Raw genomic sequence first — 18,220 nt, 5'->3', positions numbered from 1 at the left:
GTCTGTGTTCGAGGTTCCACTGCTGCTAACCGTAGACATCTTATAAGTAGACGCAGCATCGAGCGCTACTGCCTACTGGCGCTGACGAGACGCCGGGCCGCCATCTTGGAGTGGTGATCCGCGCCACTCAGTGCAATTCATTTGGCAGGAGCAATGAACTGTCAGCGCATTGAATTCATCTTACCTCACTGAAAACCACTGATTTTCACGCGGTTTTTTTGTCATACGTGTAGCTATGATAAAGGACACATGTTTTGGCGTGTTTTATTATTCATGGTTTGCTTAACAGTAATAGAATATTCTTATATGCTACAAGTGACCTGACGTCCGAGATCAAAACTGGGAATGTAATCCCAGAGAAGGTGGAAAAAAACGGTCAGCTATTTTTAAATTCAAGAAACAATATGATTAGGTTATATGTATATTCGTATATCCTACATAAACAATGTATGAATACATTAGATATCTACATATCTTAGAGACCTATAGACTGTGTCTCTGTTGAATAGAATAGAATAGAATGGACTTTATTGTCATTATATTTGCATGTAGCGAGATTAAGGACTCCAATTTAAGGTGCGGTAGTGGGAACAAATATGGGGTAAAAATAAATTACACAAGAGGTAATAAAGAAAAAAACTAACAATTGAAATAAACAGACTACTATCCAATAAAAATAATAAGCAATCCTGTACAATATACAAAACAATGTAGAAATACAAAATACTGTACAATATACAGAACAAGACAAGAGTACCGGAGTAATAAATAACAATCAGTGTCGGACGTATTGCACTCGAAGGGTAATACTGCACAGTCGGGTATTAGGGTAGGATATTGTATAGGGGTGAATTATTATTATAAGTTGGAGTTCAAGATGGTGGCAGCTCTGGGAAAGAAGCTGTCTCTGAGCCTGTTTGTTCTGGCTCTGATGCACCTGTAGCGCCTGCCCGATGGTAGCAGGTCGAACAGGTGGAAGCCAGGGCGTGTGCTGTCCTTGGTGATGCTTTTTGCTCTGTTGAGGCAACAATAGTTGTGTAAATCCTTCAGGGTGGTGAGGGGGCAGCCGATGATTTTTTGTGCATTAAAAAAAATACATTATATGTATTTTTTATGTATGTCGCTTTGGATAAAAGCATCTGCCAAATACTTAAACATAAACATAATCCTGAGGGAACATCTCCTGAAAGTCTTTATATCAGCTAAAACCACCAATCTGTTTCACTGGATTCAGAATAAAACCAAATTCTGTTTTACCCAACAATGTTAGTATTTGAATATCGTTACTTGAAGACTTATTCCTGGTTACAATTATACAGTTAAGAAAGTATTGTCTTATACTTTGTCTAAAATGGTCATACTCTTTTGCTTGCTAGCGGCTACGATTTCAGTACTATTGAAGATCTTTGCTCCTTCTCAACTCTGTGGTAATATTCTTTTCACAAAATACAACCAATAGTACGTTAATGTTAAATCTTACTTGTGAAAGGTGATCCTCCGATTCCTATTTTCAACAGTCCGCTCATTTGAGCAGGAAAACGCTGAACACCATCTTTGTTTTCTACCTGTCAACTGTCAGTTTAGGCTGCTCGCCGGCTCATCACCACTTCAAGATGGCGGCCGAATTTCTCGCGTCACAGCAGCCAATGCTGCTAACGCTTCACAAGGTTAGCGTTAGCAAGCTAACTGGGGATTTCTTCCCATCGAACATTAAACGGTGGCAGTTCCAAGGTTTGTCCAGCAGAGGGCGGTCGACGCGTCAACGACAAAACACAAGGCACGTTAACTGTTAGCATATTTGTGAGAGAGAGAGCACGTCAGGCTCACATACATTTAATGATGTAAAATACGAATACACGCTAACAAAATCCCCCTTGAAGTGATGACGCTGAGGTAAATATTAAATGAATTATACATGCAGTCTGTTAGGACGTAGCTAGGCCGACTCATGTGCTCATGCTGCTCCTTTGGGATTTAAAAGGAGGCCTCACATTAGACATGGATGACAGGTCAGCCAGCAAAGAGTTGGAAGGATGGATCGAACAACTCAATGAGTGCAAGCAGCTCAGTGAAAACCAAGTCAGGGTACTCTGTGAAAAGGTAGGGTCACATCAAACACACTTTGCATCTTGGCGTCAACAACCCTGCTTTGTTTACTTGTGTCAAGGCCATAGAGATCCTGGAGAAGGAGTCTAATGTGCAGGAAGTGAGATGCCCAGTGACAGTCTGTGGAGATGTTCACGGTCAGTTTTATGACCTCATGGAGCTTTTTAAGATAGGCGGGACACCCCCAGACACCAACTATCTCTTCATGGGAGACTATGTTGACAGAGGCTATTACTCAGTGGAGACAGTGACACTCCTGGTTTGTCTGAAGGTACACAACCTCTGCATCACACTCAGGCAGACCTGGGCAAATGAAGGCCCGGGGGCCGCAGGATGTTAAGCGTTTCAATCCGGCCCGCCGGACATTCCCAAATAATTTTTTTTTAAGATCTTTAAGATGGAAACTGTAGCTGCCATTATGATGTGCAGTGATGTTTTCAAATGACCGTAAGTCTTGAATTATACAAAGTATTTCAATGGTTGGAATCTGCGCTTTTGCATGATGTACTAGTTACTATGGTCATCTAATTAGTTACTACGGTAATCTAAGTCACAGCTGCTCAGACCAGACACCAAGCAGTGTGGGCGGGGAGCGTTTCCACAGCGGCCAGCCTGAAATGCAGGTGTCAGGGACAGACACGGAAGGAGATTTTTATTAGAAAGTTCTAAAGCTTAGTGATGTATCAGATTGTAGGTGTTTTTTTAACCCTTCGCATTCATATTTTGCTGTGGTTGTTGCATTGTTGTTGGGTTTCGCTTGATTGTAAAATATGTCGATCGAGAGGGGGTGTGATGTTCAAAAGTGGTCAATATTAAGTATTTTATCGGTCATAGTTAATGTTGTAAATCCCACATTCTTTATTTCCATGTACATTCTGGGTGTCTCATTGAGTAAAAAAAATAACAATTCCATTCCGTTTTTTTAAGGCGGTCTGTCATAACGTTTTTAGCATTCAATAAGACATTAATGTGAGATTTTGTATTAGTGTTCCTAAAAATAGTAGACACATTTTTTTCTCTAAATTTGCCCCCCCCCCCACCTCCCGAGTCAAAATAATTGCCCAGGCCTGCACTAAGGATTGTATACAGTGCATCCGGGAAGTATTCACGGAGCTTTACTTTTTAACGTTTTTGTTACAGCCTTCTTCCTAAATGGAATAAATTAATTTTTGTCCTGAAAATTCTACAGACAACACCCCGTAATGACGATGTGAAATTTTATTTAAAAATAAAAAAATAATTTGTGCATTAATATATACAGCATTTACTCAATTCTTGTTGATACACCTTTGGTAACAATTACAGTATTTTTGAATACGATGCCTCAAGTTTGGCACACCTATCTTTGGACCGTTTCGCCCATTCCTCTTTGCAGCACTTCTCAAACTCCATCAGGTTAGGTGTGTCAAAAAAATATATTTTCGAATTAAACACGATTCTTATTTGTAACCATTCATAATCGATTCAGAAAAATAAAACAATCTATTTGAAAATATATATATATAAAGTACAGGCCAAAAGTTTGGACACACCTTATAATTCAATGCGTTTTTCTTTATTTTCATGACTATTTACATTGTAGATTGTCACTGAAGGCATCAAAACTATGAATGAACACATGTGGAGTTATGTACTTAACAAAAAAAGGTGAAATAACTGAAAACGAGTTTTATATTTTAGTTTCTTCAAAATAGCCACCATTTGTTCTGATTACTGCTTTGCACACTCTTGGCATTCTCTCCATGAACTTCAAGAGGTAGTCACATGAAAGGGTTATCACTTTACAGGTGTCATAGTTTTGATGCCTTCAGTGACAATCTACAGTGTAAATAGTCGTGAAAATAAAGAAAACGCATTGAAATAAGGTGTGTACTGAGATTATATATATATATATATATATATATATATATATATATATATATATATATATATATATATATATATATATATATATATATATATATATAGACATATTAATATATCTATATATATATACATATATATATATATATATACATATTAATATATATATATATATATATTTATATATATATTTATATATATATATATATATATATATATATATATATATATATATATATATATATATATATATATATATATATATATATATATATATATAGTAATATGTCGATCGAGAGGAGGTGTGACGTTCATATGTTGTCAATATTCAGTGTTTTATCAGTCATAGTTAATGTTGTAAATCCCACATTCTTTACTTTCATGTACATTCTGGGTGGCTCATTCAGTAAAACAATTTAAAATTCCATCCTGTTTTTTAAGGCGGTCATAACGTTTTTAGCATTCAATCAGACATTATTGTGAGGTTTTGTATTCGTGTTCCTAAAAATCAGATGTACTGGCCCCCAGACACATTTTTTTCCTCTAAATTTGGCCCCCGGAGTCAAGATAATTGCCCAGGCTTGCTGTAACATAAGAAAATGTGGAAAAAGTGAAGCTCTGTGAATACTTTCAGGAGGCACAGTAGAATAAGTAGACTTGCTCTGGCTACTTCCATTTTGCCTCACACAGGTCAGGTTTCGTGAAAGAATCACCCTTCTGAGAGGGAACCATGAGAGCAGACAGATCACATACGTGTACGGCTTCTATGACGAGTGCCTGATGAAATATGGAAACGTCAACGTTTGGAAGTACTTTACGGATCTTTTCGATTATCTGCCCCTGACTGCGCTGGTAGACAACCGGGTGAGAGTCTCTAGTGCAGATTCCGGGCAGTGACATCATGTGACGCACTACATTTCATTCTTCTCTTTTAGATTCTGTGCCTACATGGAGGATTGTCTCCTTCAACAGTCACCCTGGAACACATCCGAGACCTGGATCGCATGCAGGAGGTTCCTCACGAGGTACAAATGTCCTGTTCGGTGGAACTTCTGAAAAATCAAACCGAAACACCGATCATCCAATTTGTTGTGTAACGTAATTGTCTGCGTCATACATTTTTTATTAACAGTACAGGTTAAAAAAAAACACTTATTTGCTTCTGTACATATATTTGGGTGTTGAGATTCAGAACTAAGCATTTAGTTACATAACCAAGTCCCTTTAGTGTTAGCTGCCTATGTCAGAAAATGGCAACAAGCCAAATGCCTGAGCTGTCAGCTCGTTGTCCAGCACGACTCCTAATGGGGAACTGCACTTTTTTTTTTTTTTTTAATGTATTTTGCCCATCATTCACAATCTTTCTCTTTTCTGTGCATTCCGACGCCACCGCTGAAGTGGCAGCTGGGATGCATCTGCTCTGTGCTCTGCTAATTACTTTTACTTAGAGATGTCCGATAATGGCTTTTTTGCCGACAATATTGTTAGCATTATTTTGAGACCATAATACCGTATTTTTCGGAGTATAAATCGCACCGGCCGAAAATGCATAATAAAGAAGGAAAAAAACATACACCACCGTTCAAAAGTTTGGGGTCACCCAAACAATTTTGTGGAATAGCCTTCATTTCTAAGAACAAGAATAGACTGTCGAGTTTCAGATGAAAGTTCTCTTTTTCTGGCCATTTTGAGCGTTTAATTGACCCCACAAATGTGATGCTCCAGAAACTCAATCTGCTCAAAGGAAGGTCAGTTTTGTAGCTTCTGTAACGAGCTAAACTGTTTTCAGATGTGTGAACATGATTGCACAAGGGTTTTCTAATCATCAATTAGCCTTCTGAGCCAATGAGCAAACACATTGTACCATTAGAACACTGGAGTGATAGTTGCTGGAAATGGGCCTCTATACACCTATGTAGATATTGCACCAAAAACCAGACATTTGCAGCTAGAATAGTCATTTACCACATTAGTGAAGTGAAGTGAAGTGAATTACATTTATATAGCGCTTTTTCTCAAGTGACTCAAAGCGCTTTACATTGTGAAACCCAATATCTAAGTTACATTTAAACCAGTGTGGGTGGCACTGGGAGCAGGTGGGTAAAGTGTCTTGCCCAAGGACACAACGGCAGTGACTAGGATGGCGGAAGCGGGGATTGAACCTGCAACCCTCAAGTTGATGGCACGGCCGCTCTACCAACCGAGCTATACCGTCACTCTATACATTAACAATGTATAGAGTGTATTTCTTTAAAGTTAAGACTAGTTTAAAGTTATCTTCATTGAAAAGTACAGTGCTTTTCCTTCAAAAATAAGGACATTTCAATGTGACCCCAAAAAAATTAGTGTATATATATATATATATATATATATATATATATATATATATATATATATATATATATATATATATATATACAGTATATATACAGTATATATACAGTATATATATCTCACTACATATTATTTGACATATAATTGATATGATCTTTAGCTCTCAGCAGAATGTGAAGCGACTGGGATGGGAATCAGCACCTCCAAGTCCGAGTCCATGGTTCTCGCCCGGAAAAGGGTGGAGTGCCATCTCCGGGTTGGGGAGGAGATCCTGCCCCAAGTGGAGGAGTTCAAGTACCTCGGAGTCTTGTTCACGAGTGAGGGAAGAGTGGATCGTGAGATCGTCAGGCGGACCGGTGCGGCGTCTTCAGTAATGCGGACGCTGTATCGATCCGTTGTGGTGAAGAAGGAGCTGAGCCGGAAGGCAAAGCTCTCAATTTACCGGTCGATCTACGTTCCCATCCTCACCTATGGTCATGAGCTTTGGGTTATGACCGAAAGGACAAGATAACGGGTACAAGCGGCTGAAATGAGCGTCCTCCGCCGGGTGGCGGGGCTCTCCCTTAGAGATAGGGTGAGAAGCTCTGTCATCCGGGAGGAGCTCAAAGTAAAGCCGCTGCTCCTCCACATGGAGAGGAGCCAGATGAGGTGGTTCGGGCATCTGGTCAGGATGCCACCCGAACGCCTCCCTAGGGAGGTGTTTCGGGCACATCCGACCGGTAGGAGGCCACGGGGAAGACCCAGGACACGTTGGGAAGACTATGTCTCCCGGCTGGCCTGGGAACGCCTCGGGATCCCCCGGGAGGAGCTGGACGAAATGGCTGGGGAGAGGGAAGTCTGGGCTTCCCTGCTTAGGCTGCTGCCCCCGCAACCCGACTTCGGATAAGCGGAAGAAGATGGATGGATATAAATGATAATAACACCATGTCTATCAACCAAATTTCTCCTGCGCCTAGGAATTTATTTATTCAGTTTGTAAACGGTAACAAAAACGACACAAAGGCGTTTAGATATTAATAAATGTCGATCTAACCACTGTAGTGTGGACCACATATTAATTATAATATACTTGGTATCATTGGGGGCGGGGGGGCGTGGTTGGGGGCGTGGTTATTTACAGCTATAATTCACCAACTCGAGTATTTCATATATATATATATTTCATATATATATATATTTCATATATATATATACATATGTATGAAATACTTGACTTTCAGTGAATTCTAGCTATATATATATATATATATATATATATATATATTTTATTTACATAAAAGAAATACTTGAATTTCAGTGGTCCGGTGGCTATCCATTAGATGGCAGTATTGTCCTGTTTAACTTCTCCGTTCATGATGAGTATATCATTTCAGCCACCGTGTTCAATGGAGAAGTCTGTTCTACATATTTACAGGCAACATACTACTTCCCCTTCGAACGTCTCCTTGTTGTGTGCGCAGTTGTCCACTCTACTCTCTAAAAGCCCTAGATGTTATGACGTCATTGGGCAGGCAAGCTGTTTATATTGTGGGAAAGCGGACGTGAGAACAGGCTGTCCCCACTCAGTCTGAAATCCGCATTGAGCTGGAGGGGGCGTGGCCTCCAGCTCCGGCTGAATACCGGGAGTTTGTCGGGAGAAAATCTCTGCCGGGAGGTTGTCGGGAGAGGCGCTGAATACCGGGATTCTCCCACTAAAAACGGGAGGGTTGGCAAGTACGTTTATATTCTAGTTTCTTCAAAATAGCCACCCTTTGCTCTTATTACTGCTTTGCACACTCTTGGCATTCTCTCGATGAGCTTCAAGAGGTAGTCACCTGAAATAGTTTTCACTTCATAAGTGTGCCTTATCAGGGTTGATTAGTGGAATGTCTTGCTTTATCAATGGTGTTGGGACCATCAGTTGTGTTGTGAATGAGAAGGTGTGTCCAAACGTTTGGCCTGTACTGTAGATATAAAACTTAGGCTGCAGTTTTCTGGGTGAATCTTTCATTTTCATTTTCGAACACCCGTCCGCTGCTCAGAACAGGTCTGTTTCGAGGGGATTCTAGTCTTTTTATCCTTCGTTTTATATCCTTTAATGTTGGTCACATGTGAACAGCAGACAACACTGTTTTGTCCACCTTTTTTTTTTTTAAATTTAGGGTCCAATGTGTGACTTGCTATGGTCCGATCCAGATGACCACTATGGATGGGGCGTCTCTCTCCGTGGCGCTGGTTTCACCTTCGGCCAGGACATCTCAGAGACTTTCAACCACGCCAATGACCTCAGTGTGATTTGTCGAGCCCACCAGCTGGAGATGGAGGTGATCATTTCTGATACTGCTCTTTTGTCGGATCTTATTTTTTGCTCACAATGTCACGGCTTATACAGTATCTCCTGGAAGTGTTTACACTCCTCAATTGACACAATGTGGACATGTGAGGCATACTCACTTGTGTTGCCAGCTGTTTAAGCAGCAATGTTTGTGTTGTGTCTCATGGACTCACCAGTCTTGGAGGATGTTCATTCAGTTTCATTTTGTAGGGGAAAAAAAAGCAGAAAACAGACATCACACAAAACTACAGTCATTTAAAATGTCAACTTTCTAGCTTTAAGAAACACTAAAATTAATCAAGAATATAAATTGTGGCGGTCAGTAATAGGTTAATTTGTTTCAAGCAGAGTAAAACAATTATGGAATCACCCTGTGGGTTGGTAGAGTGGCCGTGCCAGCAACTTGAGGGTTCCAGGTTCGATCCCCGCTTCCGCCATCCTAGTCCCTGCCGTTGTGTCCTTGGGCAAGACACTTTACCCACCTGCTCCCAGTGCCACCCACACTGATTTAAATGTAACTTAGATATTGGGTTTCACTATGTAAAAGTGCTTTGAGTCACTAGAATTGGGAGTAAAATCCCGGGCGCGATCACTGCTGCTGCTCACTGCTCGCCTCACCTCCCAGGGGGTGATCAAGGGTGATGGGTCAAATGCAGAGAATAATTTCGCCACACCTAGTGTGTGTGTGTGACAATCATTGGTACTTTAACTTGGAGAAAAGTGCTGTATAAATATAATTCACTTCACTTCACTGTACATTTTCATATGTAAAGCTAACACATCCTTTAGATTAAATCTGGTTATTAGTTGGCAGTTAAAAAGGAGTCTTTACACCTTGGAGAGCTGTTGCACCAGGTGGATTGACATGAATCACGACTCAAAACACCCGTAATGTCTATTGGAACGAAGGAGAGGATTGTCAAACGTCTTCAAAAAGGTAAATCCGCACGCCAATGTTGCAAAATACGCTGATTGTTCACAGTCATCCATCCATCCATTTTCTACCGCTTATTCCATTCGGGGTAGCGGGGGGCGCTGGAGCCTATCTCAGCTACAATCGGGCGGAAGGCGGGGTACACCCTGGACAAGTCGCCACCTCATCGCAGGGCCAACACAGATAGACAGTTCACAGTCAGCTCCGTCTAAAATCTGGACCAAGGACAAACATCATGGGAAGGTTGTAAGAGGCAAGCATACCGGTAGACCAAGGAAAACATCATAGCGTCAAAACTAGAGATGTCCGATAATATCGGACTGCCGATATTATCAGCCGATAAATGCTTTAAAATGTAATATCGGAAATTATCGGTATCGGTTTCACAAAGTAAAATGTATTACTTTTTAAAATGCCGCTGTGTACACGGACGTAGGGAGAAGTACAGAGCGCCAATAAACCTTAAAGGCACTACCTTTGCGTGCCGGCCAAGTCACATAATATCTACGACTTTTCACACACACAAGTAAATGCAATGCATACTTGGTCAACAGCCATACAGGTCACATTGAGGGTGACCGTATAAACAACTTTAACACTGTTACAAATATGCACCACACTGTGAACCCACACCAAACAAGAATGACAAACACCTTTCGGGAGAACATCCGCACCGTAACACAACATAAACACAACAGAACAAATACCCAGAACCCCTTGCAGCACTAACTCTTCCGGGACGCTACAATATACAACTCCCCCCACCTCAACCTCCTCAGGCTCTCTCAGGGAGAGCATGTCCCAAATTCCAAGCTGCTGTTTTGAGGCATGTTAAAAAATGTATGCACTTTGTGACTTCAATAATAAATATGGCAGTGCCATGTTGGCATTTTTTTCCATAACTTGAGTTGATTTATTTTGGAAAACCTTGTTACATTGTTTAATGCATCCAGCGGGGCGTCACAACAAAATTAGGCATAATAATGTGTTAATTCCACGACTGTATATATCGGTATAGGTTGATATCGGTATCGGTAATTAAGAGTTGGACAATATCGGAATATTGGATATCGGCAAAAAAGCCATTATCGGACATCTCTAGTCAAAACAGAAAACTTAAAACAGTCTAAAAAATGTGTTAAAAACAGAAAATTCACAACAAAACACATGAAGAACAAATGTGTGGAAAATGGAGTACCATGTAAATGAAGACCCCCATTAACATCTAAGGCCCTGTTTACACTAAGCCGAATAAGGTTATCCAGGGTAAATCACACCTAAGCTTATCCGTGTCCACACAACAATGCCACCGTTTAAGACCCCCGACCCCCGTCCGTCCGCGGGCGCAATGCGACCTAGTACGCATGCGCGAAAAAAATTAATACAAATTTTTAAAATTTTTTAAAAAAGCGTCCATCTGCTCCTAGCTCTCCGGTTGATGACTTTACTTCGCTGTGAAGTTATTTAAAAGAGCTATATTGTAAATAGTTTGCTGTGCATTTTACATTGGTTTGCTGTGTTTTGTGTGCAAGTTTTTAAACTAAAAGTGATCTCCTTTGAACAATATCCAGTGTTGTGGTATTTCAATTAACTAGAATCCAGTGTGCTGTGGGGCCCTATTGTAGTGACTCACACCTGAGCCATCATAAATTCATCAAATCTTTAATCCACACGAGAAAGGAGACAATGCGATAAACAGTTCGGGACACGAGGGCATGGTTCCATCTAGGGCTGCAACAACTAATCGATTAAAATCGATTAAAATCGATTATTAAAATAGTTGCCGATTAATTTAGTCATCGATTCGTTGGATCTATGCTATGCGCATGCGCAGAGTTTTTATTTTTTTATTTTTTTAATAATTTTTATTTTATTTTTATTTTTATTTTTATTTTTATTTTTATTTTTATTTTTATTTTTATTTTTATTTTTATTTTTATTTTTATTTTTATTTTTATTTTTTATTTTTTATTTTTTAAAATAAACCTTTATTTATAAACTGCAACATTTACAAACAGCTGAGAAACAATCAAAATAAGTATGGTGCCAGTATGCTGTTTTTTTTTCAATAAAATACTGGATAGGATAGAAATGTAGTTTGTCTCTTTTATCCGATTACTAATCGATTAATCGAAGTAATAATCGACAGATTAATCGATTATCAAATTAATCGTTAGTTGCAGCCCTAGTTCCATCTTTCAGCTGTGCGCTAATGGCGGAGTTAGCGAAGATGCGGGCATCACGCACCCTTCCTGGCCATTTCACAGTCACACCCATAAAGCAATATTTGTAGTCACCCACTGGCTGTATCACATCCACGGGAGGAAGGGACCAAGTTTTCCGGTGGGTAGAATCACAGCTGACTGTTCGAAAGTTCTCTTGCCGTCTGAGAAGTGTTGATTCCGAAATAGCTGCAATCGCCCTTCTCTTAAGGTATTGATTTGTGGTTTCCAGAAGCGTCTGTACATGTAGAAGAAGGAGAAACACAGGCATCTCTGCATGATCCGCCTCCATCTTTGTTATGAAGCTGGCTTTGGCACGTTCTTTCTGATGTCTCTTCCTGTGTGGGGCGCGGACTTTGTGGCGTCACTTTCTGTGTGGACGGGGTCTTTCTGGCGTCACTTCCTCTCCGAACTCACTTTGTAAACAATCAATGAATCCATACAAAGCTAAGTGCCGGAGATTCAAGAAATACACGGCGTACTTACCCGTGTAAAAATGTGTCCGAGGAGGGGGACCTTAAACGCTGGTTTAGTGTGGCCGAAACGGGGCTTAGGCTAAATAATTATTCGTTTAAGGGGTTAAACGACTTAGTGTAGACATGGCCTAGAACAGAAAAACAAGGTGACAATGTGTTAAGGAAAAGTAATGAAAGTCATATTCAGTGATGAACCGCAAATCTGCATTGGGCAAAGTGATGATGTTGGAACTTTTGTTTGGTCTTGTTCTAATGAGATTTATGAAGACGACTGCCTGAAGAAAACATGCAAATTGTCACTGATGATAAGTGGCTGCATGTCAACTAATGGCACTGGGGAGATGGCTGTCACTTCTTTCACTCTACTTCAGTGTTTTTCAAGCGTTTCTGAGCCAAGGCACATTTTTTTTCATTGAAAAAATCTCGAGGCACACCACCAGCAGAAAACATTAAAAAAGGAAACTCAGCAGCCGATATTGACAGTAAAAAGTCGTTCTCGCAATTGTCTCATTTGAATTCAAACCATAACCAAGCATGCATCACTATAGCTCTTGTCTCAAAGTAGGTGTACTGTCACCACCTGTCACATCACGCCGTGACTTATTTTGAGTTTTTTGCTGTTTTCCTGTGTGTAGTGTTTTAGTTCTTGTCTTGCGCTCCTATTTTGTTGTTGATTGTCATGTCATGTACTTTGTGGACGCCGTCTGCTCCACGCGCTGTAAGTCTTTGCTGTCGTCCAGCATTCTCTTTTTGTTTACTTTGCAGCCAGTTCAGTTTTAGCTTCGTTTTGCATAGCCATCTCTAAGCTCCAATGCCTTTTCTTAGCGGCACTTGCCTTTTGTTTATTTTTGGTTTAAGCATTAGATACCTTTTTACCTACACGCTGCCTCCCGCATATTGTGATCACGACAAACCATGTTCCCGGCATCTACAAAGCAATTAGCTACCTGCTGCCACCTACTGATATGGAAGCGTATTACACGGTTACGCTGCCGATCTCTAGACAGCAAAGACACTCAACAACGGCACATTTGCGGATTATAATTATTGAATTGCAAAAAATATTTTTACCCCAATTAGGTGAAATTACATAATCTCCCACGGCACACCAGACAATATCTCACGGTACACTGATCCAAAAATGTAACTAGTTTCTGACTACCATAATTGATATTCTAGATTTATTTTAGTGTTTCTTAAAGCCAGAAAGTTGACATTGAAAATGATTATACTTCTGTGTCATGTCTGTTTTTTTTTTCTACGACTGAATGAGATTCTCCAGGACCGGTGATTCCATCATTGTTCCGTGACCAATGTAGGCTGATCATGTGACTCTCATCATTCAGGGCTTCAGCTGGCACCATGACAAAAACGTTGTGACGATCTTCAGCGCACCGAATTATTGTTATCGCTGTGGCAACAAGGCGGCGATCATGGAACTTGAAAACACACTGAAATGCTCCTTGTAAGTCACACGTTTTCTTTCCTCACGTACAAACCCCGTTTCCATATGAGTTGGGAAATTGTGTTAGATGTAAATATAAACGGAATACGATGATTTGCAAATCATTTTCAACCCATATTCAGTTGAATATGCTACAAAGACAACATATTTGATGTTCAAACTGATAAACTTTTTTTTTTTTTTGCAAATAATCATTAACTTTAGAATTTGATGCCAGCAACACGTGACAAAGAAGTTGGGAAAGGTGGCAATAAATACTGATAAAGTTGAGGAATGCTCATCAAACACTTATTTGGAACATCCCACAGGTGAACAGGCAAATTGGGAACAGGTGGGTGCCATGATTGGGTATAAAAGTAGATTCCATGAAATGCTCAGTCATTCACAAACAAGGATGGGGCGAGGGTCACCACTTTGTCAACAAATGCGTGAGCAAATTGTTGAACAGTTTAAGAAAAACCTTTCTCAACCAGCTATTACAAGGAATTTAGGGATTTCACCATCTACGCTCCGTAATATCATCAAAGGGTTCAGAGAATCTGGAGAAATCACTGCACGTAAGCAGCTAAGCCCGTGACCTTCGATCCCTCAGGCTGTACTGCATCAACAAGCGACATCAGTGTGTAAAGGATATCACCACATGGGCTCAGGAACACTTCAGAAACCCACTGTCAGTAACTACAGTTGGTCGCTACATCTGTAAGTGCAAGTTAAAACTCTCCTATGCAAGGCGAAAACCGTTTATCAACAACACCCAGAGCTGGGCCTGAGCTCATCTAAGATGGACTGATACAAAGTGGAAAAGTGTTCTGTGGTCTGACGAGTCCACATTTCAAATTGTTTTTGGAAACTGTGGACGTCGTGTTGTCCGGACCAAAGAGGAAAAGAACCATCCGGATTGTTATAGGCGCAAAGTGTAAAAGCCAGCATGTGTGATGGTATGGGGGTGTATTAGTGCCCAAGACATGGGTAACTTACACATCTGTGAAGGTACATACAGGTTTTGGAGCAACATATGTTGCCATCCAAGCAACGTTACCATGGACGCCCCTGCTTATTTCAGCAAGACAATGCCAAGCCACGTGTTACATCAACGTGGCTTCATAGTAAAAGAGTGCGGGTACTAGACTGGCCTGCCTGTAGTCCAGACTTGTCTCCCATTGAAAATGTGTGGCGCATTATGAAGCCTAAAATACCACAACAGAGACCCCCGGACTGTTGAACAACTTAAGCTGTACATCAAGCAAGAATGGGAAAGAATTCCACCTGAGAAGCTTCAAAAATGTGTCTCCTCAGTTCCCAAACCTTTACTGAGTGTTGTTAAAAGGAAAGGCCATGTAACACAGTGGTGAACATGCCCTTTCCCAACTACTTTGGCACGTGTTTCAGCCATGAAATTGTAAGTTAATTAATATTTGCAAAAAAAAAAAAAGGTTTATGAGTTTGAACATCAAATAATGTTGTCTTTGTAGTGCATTCAATTGAATATGGGTTGAAAAGGATTTGCAAATCATTGTATTGCGTTTATATTTACATCTAACACAATTTCCCAACTCATATGGAAACGGGGTTTGTAAATACGTTGGCTGAAGTGAATCGACTAGATTCAATAAAGACACTTCCTGACTATAATTCCGACTGACAAAAGATGGCTTTGTTTGCCAGCCAACAGTTTGATCCCGCCCCCCGCAAAGCAGCGCACCAAGTGTCGTGGCGATCTCCGGACTACTTCCTTTGAAGATCTAAAGCTGGTGGCTACACACATCAACTGGGGATCCAGCACTGAAAACAATCTGATTGGCAAAACAAATGGGAGGAGCAATCAGAAATCGTTTCTGTTTGTGCGGTATTTACTTTTCAGTCACACAGTATATTATTGCAATGCTTGTTGCCAACAATAGCAATATTCAGTACATTCTGTTTTGCAGGCACAAATACACTAAGTGGAAGACAAAAGCTTCATCAATAAATATTTTGTCTATTGTGTTAAAATAACTGCTAATATAAATAAAACTGCTCTAAATGGGTTATACTTGTATAGCACTTTTCTACCTTCAAGGTACTCAAAGCGCTTTAACACTATTTCCACACTGATGGCGGGAGGTGCCTGCAAGGCCCTAACCACGACCCAAGAGTGAAATGTCTTGCCCAAGGACACAACTAGGATGACGGAAGCTGGGGATCGAACCTGGAATCCTCAGGTTGCCGGCATGGCCGCTCTACCAACCAAGCCACGCCATCCCCTTTAGATACAGATTTTTTTTTTACACTTAAAATAAGTCGACTACTTCAGCCCGACATATACAGTACAGGCCAAAAGTTTGGACACACCTTCTCCTCATTCAATGGGTTTTCTTTATTTTCATGACTATTTACATTGTAGATTGTCACTGAAGGCATCAAAACTATGAATGAACACATGTGGAGTTATGTACTTAACTGGAAACATGTTTTATATTCTAGTTCCTTCAAAATAGCTACCCTTTGCTCTAATTACCGCTTTGCACACTCTTGGCATCTCGATGAGCTTTAAGAGATAGTCAACTGAAATGATTTTCACTTCACAGGTGTGCCTTATCAGGGTTGATTAGTGGAATTTCTTGCTTTATCAACGGGGTTGGGACCATCAGTTGTGTTGTGAATGAGAAGGTGTGTCCAAACCTTTGGCCTGTACTGTATATTAGTATATATTTTGGGGCTTTTAATCCTTTAAACGCCAGTATGTTTACATGTCTCTAATGCTGGTACATACACACCATTATTCAACATCAATAGGAATGAAAGAAAATAGTACCAAGTTATGACGTTTTGCTGCATGCTTTAAATGGGGAAAAGTCGCATAGTATGGTGGACAAATGTTGCCAGTCGTCCAAACGGAAATGAAACTGTTCACCCCAAACATTTTTAATTTGCACATCGTAGGAACTACAAATCTTACATTTGCATTTAAACATCACGGAATTATTTTAGCAAGTTTAAAAATTACATTTGTCCTAGCTCATTTTCGTTAGGAATATGTCAAGAGTTTTTGTAAAATTTGCAGATTATTAATAAAACTATTAAGATGTCCATGCTTTGTTTAAAGACTAGTTACACTCCTAACTGAGTGGGATACATTGTGCTTGTCTACAAACCTGTATTTGTAGACAGATGTGTGTGCAAAAAAGATGGATGTATAAAACGAGTATTTTCATAAATAAAATGTTCAGTACTTAAATTTATAAACCAGGGGTGTCCAAATTGGGTGTCATTTGTGGCCTACAGTATATTTTCAAAATAAAATCCAACCCAAAAACATGTAATGCGAAAACGCCAAGCTTTAAATACGTGTAATAATAATAATATGCTTTGTAACCAACAAACAGAAACACAATTTTTTTTCTTTAAAGTTAAAGTACACTGATAGTCACACACACACACTAGGTGTGGTGAAATTAACATCTGCATTGGACCCATCCCCATGTTCACCCCCTGGGAGGTGAGGGGAGCAGTGAGCAGCCGCGGTGGCCGCGCTCGGGAATAATTTTTTTGATTTAACCCCCAATTCCAACCCTTGATGGTGAGTGCCAAGCAGGGAGGCAATGGGTCCCATTTTTAGAGTCTTTGGTATGACTCCGCCGGGGTTTGAACTCACGACCTTCGAGTCTCAGGGCGGACACTCTTACGACAAGGCCACTGAGCAGGTTTAAATATATATATATATATACATATATATTTCAGTTTTTATAATGTAAAATTTAAAAAAAATAATAAAATAAAATAAAATTAAAAAAAAATATATATATATATTATTTTTTTTTTTTTTATATAAAAAAAAAAATATATATATATATATATATATATATATATATTTATTTATTTTAAAAACAACATTTTTATTTATTTTTTTAAATAAAAAAAAGAAGAAAAAAAAAATTATTTATATTTTATAAAAATGTTTTTTGTACAAATAAAAAAAATTAATCATATATATATATATACATATAAATATATTTTTTATTTATTTATTTTTTAAATACATTAAATACAAAAAATAAAATAAAAATAATATATATATTTTATTTGTATTTTTTTTACATGATAAAAACTGAAATAAAAATTAAAATTAAATTTAAAAAAAAATGTATATATTTAAAAAAAATAAATAAATATATATATATATATATATATATATATTTATTTATTTTTATTTATTTTTAAATTTGAAAAAAAAAAAAAAAATATATATATATATATATATATATATATATATATATATATATATATATATATATATATATATATATATATATATATATAAATATATATATATATATTTATTTATTTTTTAAATTTTTACATGATAAAAACTGAAATGGTCCGCTTGCTTTGACTTTTCAGTATGTGGCCCTTGGTGGAAAAGGTTTGGACACCACTGATATAAAACAATACACACAGTAACATACCCATCCATCCATTTTTTCTACCGCTTGTCCCTGTCTGGTTCGCGGGGGGGGTGCTGGAATC

General features: G+C 39.0%; 1 protein-coding gene across 6 annotated transcripts in view; it reads left to right on the top strand.

The window, feature by feature from the left end:
• The window catches only part of LOC133649096 (serine/threonine-protein phosphatase 2A catalytic subunit beta isoform-like), a 35,278-nt gene extending 19,538 nt beyond the window's left edge, over positions 1-15,740 (top strand). For 2 of the 6 annotated variants that reach the window (XM_062045883.1, XM_062045884.1), the window contains exons 3-8: positions 2,168-2,377; positions 4,660-4,833; positions 4,905-4,994; positions 8,445-8,606; positions 13,596-13,714; positions 15,380-15,740. In XM_062045883.1, coding sequence (XP_061901867.1) covers positions 2,168-2,377; positions 4,660-4,833; positions 4,905-4,994; positions 8,445-8,606; positions 13,596-13,714; positions 15,380-15,452 — 828 coding nt within the window. In that variant the 3' untranslated portion in view covers positions 15,453-15,740. Of the gene's footprint in view, positions 1-1,729; positions 1,894-1,956; positions 2,101-2,167; positions 2,378-4,659; positions 4,834-4,904; positions 4,995-8,444; positions 8,607-13,595; positions 13,715-15,379 lie in introns of those variants that run through there. The other 4 variants (XM_062045882.1, XR_009825981.1, XM_062045885.1 and 1 more) reach the window with 4 other exon arrangements.
• The last annotated feature ends 2,480 nt before the right edge of the window (positions 15,741-18,220 follow it).

This window comes from Entelurus aequoreus, linkage group LG04 (assembly GCF_033978785.1).
Source record: "Entelurus aequoreus isolate RoL-2023_Sb linkage group LG04, RoL_Eaeq_v1.1, whole genome shotgun sequence".
In the NCBI taxonomy this organism is placed as follows: Eukaryota; Metazoa; Chordata; class Actinopteri; order Syngnathiformes; family Syngnathidae; genus Entelurus; species Entelurus aequoreus.
The sequence above is the reverse complement of the archived record's forward strand: the minus strand, read 5'-3'. Positions and strand labels throughout refer to the sequence as shown.